At 39.5% G+C, this 9,866-nt stretch overlaps 1 protein-coding gene across 3 annotated transcripts in view; it reads left to right on the forward strand.

The window, feature by feature from the left end:
* CNOT7 (CCR4-NOT transcription complex subunit 7) overlaps positions 1–8,152 on the forward strand; it is a 31,646-nt gene extending 23,494 nt beyond the window's left edge. For all 3 annotated transcript variants that reach the window (XM_073341934.1, XM_073341932.1, XM_073341933.1), the window contains exons 6-7: positions 2,723–2,833; positions 6,495–8,152. In XM_073341934.1, coding sequence (XP_073198035.1) covers positions 2,723–2,833; positions 6,495–6,623 — 240 coding nt within the window. In that variant the 3' untranslated portion in view covers positions 6,624–8,152. The remainder of the gene's footprint in view (positions 1–2,722; positions 2,834–6,494) is intronic.
* The last annotated feature ends 1,714 nt before the right edge of the window (positions 8,153–9,866 follow it).

Consider the following 9,866-nt stretch of genomic DNA (forward strand, 5'->3'; position numbering starts at 1 on the left):
TTTAAAAAGGGGAAGTTAGGTAATAGTGTGAGTTGAAATGCATGCAAAATTCAGATTGTAGCACAAACCAGCAAAAATGGCAAAAGTCAGAGAGACATGGTCACGCTATAAAATATTTAAATTACCCCACACATTTTCTTATCTGTCACATTAACACCTTACATAATTAAAATAATTTTTAAAATGTAGTTTTCACTACCTTACACTGTCTGTTTTTTTTAATTCAAATGGAAACTTTATTAATTCCCAAGTGGCATCTGCAAGCCAAACACTACAGAATTGTGCTAGGGCATAAGAACCTGACATTGAAACTAACTAGTTTATTTTAAATCATCCAACATGTGAAAAACAAGCAAACTACCTACTCATGGAAACATCCTTGTTGGCTGTAACATTCATAGATCTTTTGAACAACCTGCGTTTGGGGCCAAATTTGACTTTGTTAAAGTTCAATCTTGAACTTGCATTATTTCACCTCAGCCTCTTCTCCATCTCCCAAAATGGTACATGGTCAATGGAATTCAAATACTATATGTTCCCTTTTTAATATTAAAAAGAACTTGCTTTGTGCTAGCTTCATTCCTGTCTTTGACTACTTCTGTGTTTTGGTTTCCTTTTTTTTTCAGATGTAAAAAATGTAGTGCAGGCTAAAAGCATTTTGATGCTCTTCCTAGTTTCAACCTATTGCTGGCAGAGTAGTGATCCAAAGCAGTCTGCCTAACGCACAGTTTCACTATGCAGTATAGTGTTTCAAAAATTATTGTAAGGTAACTGATTTTCTCCCAGTTGTACAACCCTTTAAAGAGTGGTAACCTCCGCAACGTAGTCTTGCACGTACTGTAACTATATTGTCCCAAGGGGATCAGTTTAGCTAAGATTACACTAACCTGTCTAAAGCTGAATTGATCTGCAGAGAGGCTGCTTCTGCTTGTAGCACCACAATCACTTTCGTGACACTAAAATGAATGGGCGGAATTCATCAATACCTGTTTTGGGGATCGTTATAGGAGATGCTGCTAATCTTAGGGAGAAACTGGAGTAGGGATAGTCTGATTTGTTCAGTTGTGTGTTTTTTATTATTATTATTTTTTATTTGTCCGTGAAAGTCTTTTGGGCATTTTCATTCTGTGGACCATTTCTCAAGATAGGACTCATACCATTGGCAGCTTTCCTCCCAATCTCTCACCTGCTGTGCAACTGTAGTGTTATGAAGTTATATGAAAAAGTAGTGCTAGGGCAGGGTAAAGGAGTGAAGATGAAAATAAACGTGGTTTGATTAAATGGATACAGCTGCTTGGTTAGTTCCCCTCCCATATTGTAAATTGTGCTATTTGTTTTCTCTCCCTGGATGTAGGACTTATATTTATTAGTTCCAAACCTTCCCCCATTGCCTGCAACCCCTAAAGACTCTGATTTCTCCTAGTGCTTTACTTTGGTTCTGTGTGTATGCACTACCTTGTCTATTTTGAGATTTTCTCCAAATTTGATTCAGTTGAATTTACACCAAAAATACACCCAGTAAAAGGACATGAAGGCGCTGTGCTTAGTTGGTCAAAAAGCTTCTGGAAGTCACAAGTTCCCCACTGGGCTGCAATTAACAGGAAGAAAAATTGCTTGAAGACTGAAGGATACTTTACTGTTGTTAGATAAGATGTGTAGACCACCAATGAACCATGCCCTACAATTAGAGACTCTCTGTAGAGCAGTTCCCAATTTTGAGCCCTATGTTTACTTGCTACACGTAGTGTCTAAAAGCTGTCCTTTTTGTACATGGGCTGTTCATGTGTGTGTGTGTATCGAGGGGCTTTCAGCACAGATGTGGCTTAAAATGTTTTCTTCAAAAAATACACTCAATAGCACAGTGCCTGTTTTTTGTGTGCTTATGGTATCTAATATCTTCTTTAACCTGGTTACGCTGCAGTTTACATTACTTTTTACACAGATGTTTCATTTACTCTTTTATGACAGTTGTTAAAACAAATTAAAACATTGTTAAAGGTCGGTTGAATGTTAGCTTTTTCACTTTGTTCTTTTTCCCCCTCTTGAATTTTACAACTTCACCTGGGTTCAGGGTTCTCCATTAATTCCTAAGGTAGACCATTTTCCTGGATTCCCTCTACTTTAGATGCTTTGAAGTTTTGTGGGGGAAGCGCAGAACCCTGAACTTAGGTGGTGGCAGGTAAGTGAAGGAAAAAACTGTGTTTTTTAAATGAAAGCTAATTCCTTTCAAGACAAGTTGGAGTGCACATGTTTGTAGTGATTTGGATCTTAAATTGCTTTATATTTGAATTACCATTGTTCACGTTTAAATTCTAGCCCTATTAGAAAAGTAGGGAGTTAAAGAAACACCTTGATTTCTGAAACTGTCATTCAGCAGCAGCATCAATCCTTTCAGTTTAGTCAATGTAATACTTGAAGGAATTGCCTTGTTCAGTAGTAATTCCTTCAACTTTAATTGGCTGGTGTGCCTAGGCTTATTAGGTCTAAGACAGTCATTAATACTTGAAAGTGCTTGATACTTAAAGCCTGAATGAAAAGCTTGGCTTTTCCAAGTGTGTGCTGGTTGTATATCTCTACTATAACTGCTATTGTGCTAAGCTAAATATATACAAATGGTGGTTGAATAGACTTCGTTATGCAGAATTCTAGCACTACTATTGAATGATCTGACTTCATAATTATTATCCCCGCTTTGACTGTGTAATGCTCCTTCCTTTTTCAGGGTGGATTGCAAGAAGTCGCAGAGCAGTTGGAGCTGGAAAGGATAGGACCACAGCATCAGGCAGGATCTGATTCTTTACTCACGGGAATGGCCTTTTTCAAAATGAGAGAAGTAGGTGTCCATATTGCTTTCTGTTGTAGTTTATGTGGATGAAAGTAATCTGCTTTAGTAGTCAATATTGACTACTGTTCACACTTATGAGATGTCCTAGAACCATTGACCCACCAAACCAGTGGCAGTATAACAAATTTTCAGAAGAAGTAAGAGAAATGCATGAGAGGGCATCAATTCTGTGACAAAGGGCAGAGTCTATGATGGGCATTCCCATGCAAAGTACAATCTACCACCAACAAATCCTTTCCTTTCCTTGTTTTGGTTTGTGTGTGCACTTAGTGAGGGGATGTCTCTACATGGTTCTCTTTCTCCTCCTTCCTCCCCTTGCTGGTGCTGTTCCTTCCTGTAGTCTGTGGGCCTTCATCTTCCACGGCAGGGAGCCCTAGCTACCTGAACCTATCGTCCACTCCCTGGGTCTTCTGAGAGATTGAAGTAGGTGGCTCAGGCCACTCTGTCGGTGCTTCTGTTCACCACCACCTCCTCCAGCTGACAAGTCATACATTCTTCTTTCCACAAGTCATACCTTCTTCTGTCCCTATGGGTGCTTCACATCAGTGCAGTCACCTTTTCATCAGCATTTTCTGCACATCCATGCCTACGTCCTAGATATCCTTGTGTCTGGTATGAGGGTATATGGGAGGACCAGACCTGTCACCTCTCCAGGTCCTTCTCAACTGCCTGTGCCTTGAGACAGAGCATCATGTCTGTTAGACACACAGCTTACTGTCTCTCTCGCTTAATCTTTCTCTCTTCTTTCTGGTATTGTCTTTTATTTAGAAGTTTGTGCTCTTCCTCCCCCACCCCACCTTCTTTGTTTGCCCAATCTGGGCCTTGTCTTTTCTCAGGACTTGAACCATAGTCTCGAGTATGGATTATGCCTGAGAGCCAGGGCTTCAAACCCTGCCAGACTTGGCATAAATATTTCCCCCTCAGTGACAGACATTCAGGCTGCCTCCACTGCCTGGGACAGATATATGTCCCCTCCAAATGAAAGAGCTGCTCTGGATTTAAAAGCAGATCTAAGAAATTGAGGGACAACTTCAGGTCCTCATAAGAGAAGGTCAGACAATTGCCAAGCTCTCTCTACAGGCCTCTCTCAATGTCGCCAATACAGCTGCATGTTCGATGGCTACAGCAGTAGTCATGTGCCAAGCTTCTTGGCTGCGCTCCTTCGTATGGCAGCTAGGGATCAACTTAGGGTAAAGGCACAAATATTTCTAGCCTTGTTAAGATGTGAGGAGTGTCCACGCTAGCTTTTACAAATGTGTGGCATACCTCGAGTTACTGGCAATCCGTTAACTTAGTGTACCAGTTTACTGAAGATGAATCTTGTAAGTCTCTTGCACATCCCTAGGACTGCTCTGTGGCTGGGGGGAGAAATTGGTTGCTGTTAATGTAATTTTATTACATTAATGTATTTATTTTTCACACAAGAGCATGTGTTAAAACATTGGCACAAGAAACTTCTCTTTTACCAGTGTGTCTGTATTCTGGCCACATGCTACAGACTTGTGGTTCTCATTTAATATGCAAAAAGTGTTCAGACAGTGGCAACCCTCATCTTTAACATCTTAATCCAAGTTAAGTTGGAGCGTTGAATGCTGGGATGTGTAGCTTCTGAAGTCCATGTTGCCATATGAAGGAGGCGGTAGCTGCATGCCTCTGGCAAATATTGTTTCATTCTAACCCTTACTGTACATCACACAGTCTCCATGTGGTTAGGCTTGCATTAGTGTGATTGGCAGGGCACAGGCTAGAGCTGCAGGGCTGGACTGATCTTTTTCTGGTAAGATCCAAGCATGAGGCACTGGTACTGTGCAAGTTTCATAGAATCATAGAATATCAAGGTTGGAAGGGACCTCAGGAGGTCATCTAGTCCAACCGCTCAAAGCGGGACCAATCCCCAATTTTTGCCCCAGATCTCTAAATGGCCCCCTCAAGGATTGAACTCACAACCCTGGGTTTAGCAGGCCAATGCTCAAACCACTGAGCTATCCCTCTCCCCACAGTACTCCAACTCCTCCTTTGAGCTCAAGCTTTACATGGGATCTAAAACAATGAAGGGGGATAGAGGGGAAAAGTGAATAACATCCATATCTTTCTCAGTTCACAGAGTGTGATTCTACATTTAAATGTGATTTGAGAGAAAAGGTCCAAACCCATGAAAATTCCCCTAATAATAAAGTGCAGCCAACTTGCATTCTTCAGTTACTACCACTGTACCTTGTTACATTTTCACTAACTACTAGAGCTTAGCTGGGAGCAATAAGAATCTGAGTTTTCTAATTAAAATGAGGCGTGATCTCACTGTTTTTATAAAACAAGCAAAGATTTTTAATTCTATTGTTCAGACCTTCATAGGAGCTTTGAAAATTTTTCTCCTCTATTGACTCTTGCACTGTTTTATTTGGGAAATGGTGAATTTTATGTTTGTATTTTGAATGAATCATATCAACAAGGCTTTTTGCTTTGCTAACTTGTGTTTTTGTCCTAAAACACACGTAATCTTTCACCAGTATTATTTTAGCTCTGGAAAAGGTTGTGTATTGATTGTTGATGTAGAACCAGCAGGGGGAGCACAACTTTCTGGTCTGGCTTTTAAGTGCCACAAAGGAGGTCACTGATCTCTCTCCTTTTCTCTCCCAGTCTAAAAGAGACTTTGCTTCTTGATGCTGCACCCCGGGGGAGTTTTTTTAGAAAAGCTAGTGGTGGGCTTTTTAAAGACTTTAAATTTAAAAAAAAAAAAAAAAAAAACACCCCAAAAAGTAAAAGTGCCCTTAGGCAATTCCTGGAATTCACTATCCTACATGCAGGAAATGCTGCTCTAGGCAAATCCAAGTTTTTTGGGAGAAGAGAGGGTGGATGACTTGAAAGAATGTCTTGACTTTCTGCCTGCACTCATCCTGTCTCCCTTAATTTGTTGTGTGAGCTCTCTTCTCTTCATATTTACTCTAAGCCCTTTCTCTACTTCTTCATCTTTTAGCTCTTCTGTAATTTTGTAAAGTGCTGCATCCGTGCATTATTTATTCAGTTTTTATTTTAGCTTTGCCAGTTTCTCGTTACAGGGAGAGGATTTGTTTAAAGGTGACATACATGTATTTGCATCTTCCTGCATTCCCAAAACTTCATCATAGATGCTGCAGCCATGTTCAAGCAATAGGAAATTAATGCCCCTGAATGTAGACCGGGATTTAAAGTAGATAATGGTGGATAAAATCTTTAGGAAAAACTGGTTTAGTTAGATTTACACCCCATTTAAACATTCAGTATATCTTGAAAACCACACTGAGTAGTGTGTGGTGCTTAATTAGGAAGGGTGAAGGAGAAGGCCCACCAAACTCACTTACAAAGACAGATTGTTCTGTTGCATTTGTAAGACACAAGGCTCTAATTCTTGGGTTAAAATAGACTCCTGAGACTTCTAGAGTTGTCACCATTTACCACTGATCAAAATAAGGGAAGATGCATTGAAGGGCTAATATTCTTTCTCTCATGGCCAAGAACACTTCAGTGCCAAGAGTCACTTAGTTATTTTGGTTTAGTTTCACTTACATGTGGAGTATGAAAATTCAGACTTTTACAAAAGCCTGACAGTATTTGATCTCATTAAGACTCTTATTTTTCGGTATTGATTTTGTCTTTTTTAACTCCTTTTTAGATGTTCTTTGAAGATCACATTGATGATGCCAAATATTGTGGTCACTTGTATGGCCTCGGTTCTGGTTCTTCCTATGTACAAAATGGCACAGGGAATGCATATGAAGAAGAAGCCAACAAACAGTCATGACATGAAATGGGAGGTCATCTTTTCTGAGCTCTGTGTGCTTGTATATAGGTTTTATCTCTGGTTGAATCCCTTGGACAATTAGGCTCCCCCCACACTTCTCAGCACACTTTATTTTCTGCCTTTCTATGTACTAAATCTGACTGTTCCTATCACAGATCTGATCTTGATATGTTGAATTTTCTGAGTTAAATTTGGCCTTTGTACCTACCCAATCTGTAAAGAAGCATGTCTAGGATCAGCGTGGCAGAGAGAAGGGGAAAGCTAAATCATAATGAATATTCTGGTCAACTTACCTAGTTGGTCTTAGTTTTGTTTTTTTCCCCTACCCCCAAATTAACTAGCACTGATTTGTAACTAACTTCCCTGTTTCATGTCTGTCCCTTCCAGTATGCTGGTGTTTTAGCTATTCAAGATTGCGGACCATCAAATTTGCACTTTAGAGAGTGACTCTGACTCAGATCCTCTGTTTTATCTGAAGTTTTGGGGGTTTTTGCCCTGAGCTAGAAAAATAAGTCTGCCAACTTTAGCAACTTCACACTGTATTCCTTGGTTTTTGAGCCTGCAGAACATAACACATTCACTGCATAACAACGTTTGTTTGTTCAAGCGAAACAAACTACTGAAATCTTAGTAACTGCTGTTATCTTACTGGTGTTCAGTCTTCCAAGCACATCCTTCCTGCGCATATCAGCTTCTAATTGGCCTGCTGCTTTAAAGCCACTCTGTGATGGAAGAAAATGTTTGAAAACCAGCTTTACACCCTTCAGGAAAAATTGAGAGACTTACTTTTGTATTTTTGCCATTGAGCTGAAAATCTGAGGATATTGGAACTGCAGTGGTTCTATTATGGCACACTTCCCTGGATTCAGTTCCTAGCTTTTATTCCAGTAATGTATTACCTAAATATTTTTTATTTTTTAAAGTCATATTTATTATGTACTTGATTTGATGATTTTTGCAAGTGAGTTTAGTTAAGGATAAAACCCAAAGACCTGAAGTAAACTTTATATTGAATGATTAAATTAGAAGGAAGATAAATTGTGCTTTTGTAGTTGCTACAAAGACAGATGGTACAGATATATTTGTTGTAAAACAACAAAATATAAATTACTTATAGCTAATAAAGTTACCTGAGGAGTGTAATGCTAGTTTTATTTTTTGAGTGTATCTTAGCAATATATTTTATATATATTGTTTTAAAGGACTGTAATGTACTTTAACCATGCATAGCAGAGCAATTGTGCAGGAAGACTTTTTTGGGATTGAATAGCTAAATACTAGCCTGAAATGATGGAATGCACGCCTCAGTGTGAGTGCGTTATCTTCACTGAAATCAATATTTGCAAATCTCCAAATGTTCGCCAAATTGATCTGTTTACCTTGTACTTTACAACATTCTTTTTTCATTAAGTTACAATAATATAACTGGGTGGTCCTTTTTAAAACAAGAACAAATTATTTGCATAACAGAGGGTATTATTTGTTTTTAAAGCTTTTGTAAATAAAGGCTTCAGAAATGTTTTCTTACATATCTACAGACTGGTAGTTTTGTTCTGAAACCTTTACTGGAATGTATATTGTACCCCATTCAGTCCCTGTATACTTCCTATTCCACCATGCATACTAATTCGTCTTTCTGGTGTCTGAAAGAGCTTTTAACAGCTCCCAAGTGGTGCCAGCACCAGCTTATTTCTGCCAGTTGAGAGCATAGCAGGAGTCTGTTTCTGTGTCCAATTATTTCACTGCTGTTAGCCTAATTTATGAGTGTGTGGGTACAACTACCCAATTAAGTTTCTCTCTTCAGGTATCTAGAGACTGTCATTCTAAGAAGTTGTGCTGGATCACTCTTTATTTTGACCTCTGAGTCAGATGGGCATAGATAAGGACACTGTTGGCATTTAACAAATAAACATAGGTGTGTATCTTGAGGCCCAATCCTGCTTTCATTTGAATATCCAAATCACCTGATGACTTCAGTGGGAGTTCAGAGTATACTAGGAATGCAGGATTGGGCCCTTTGAAGGTCTGATGTACTTTTGTCAGACAGAAGCTGTTAAGATTTAAAACACTATGATGGGATTATATGTGGTTATGCTTTGAGGGAAAACTAGTTTTTATATGGTTTTTTTATATTCGGTTAACTTTTGTTTTGAAGGATCTTCTCAGCTGTGGATAAAAGGGACTTTTCTAAGTTTTTGAAATATTCCTTGGTTGTTTGTGGTGGTAGACATTTCTGCTCTCTCCCTCTCCTTCACAATGGGAAGGGTCAGTTTTTTTAATTTAAAATTGGACTAACTTGTTTCAAAGGTGGACATGATGTCTTTGCGGAGATAAATCCATATACATATTTTAAATTGAACTGCTCCAGAAATGTAGACACGTGCCTCCTTATTCTAAGGCCAAGAATTCTCATCATGCCCCTGCTACCTCCCAACCTCCTCGAAATCTGTTACTAGATAGCCTTGTTTGTTGTTCACATTTCCTTTGACGTAAGCCTATTTGTTGCGCCTAATGTTCCTTTTCTTGTCACTTGCATTTTGGCTTCTCTGGTTAGCTGTGTCTAACTCTTTGGGCACTGGTTTATGTGTTAGAGCTAAGTAGGTGCTGGGTGGCATGATGGCTAAAGAGATAAGCTCCATCAGATATTCAAGAAATTCAGCAAATGATTGAGAACTTAGTGTTTTTCTTTGAGTGATTGTCCACACGGATTCAATATGTGAGTGAGAGGATTCTTTTAGCAGCAGATTCTGTTGGGGCCAAGCCTGTGCCCTAGGTGTTTGTGCATCTCCTATCTATGGCAGAGCAGGCCCAACGGTTTCTCTTTACCACCTGTGACAGCAAGATGGAAGCCCTGCAGTTGTCCACTTTCTTTGCACATTGTGATTGTTTTAATTCTTTTTTTATTACCATTGTCAAAATACTTATTATTCAATTACCCTAAATGACTCCCCTTACAGGAGTACTAGCATTATGGCAGAAGCCAAGTTAACTGGGACTTAAGGCCTGTCCCTCATGTGACACTGCAGTGCTTATTGATGATGGGTATTCCTGCTCCCTGCTTTGTCTTGGAGAAGGACATGTCCCAGAGTGATGTTCCATCTGTTTGCTCTTTCTCCAAGTGAACTCAGAGTGAGGGAAGCCCCTTTGAAGCTGTTTCTACGAGACCAAATGGATGCAAGCCATCTCATGCCGAGAGGAGAGCTGCAGCCAGGCCTCTACTGTCCAGTTAGACTCTCTGTAAGT

Source organism: Lepidochelys kempii, chromosome 4 (assembly GCF_965140265.1).
Source record: "Lepidochelys kempii isolate rLepKem1 chromosome 4, rLepKem1.hap2, whole genome shotgun sequence".
Taxonomy (NCBI): domain Eukaryota; kingdom Metazoa; phylum Chordata; order Testudines; family Cheloniidae; genus Lepidochelys; species Lepidochelys kempii.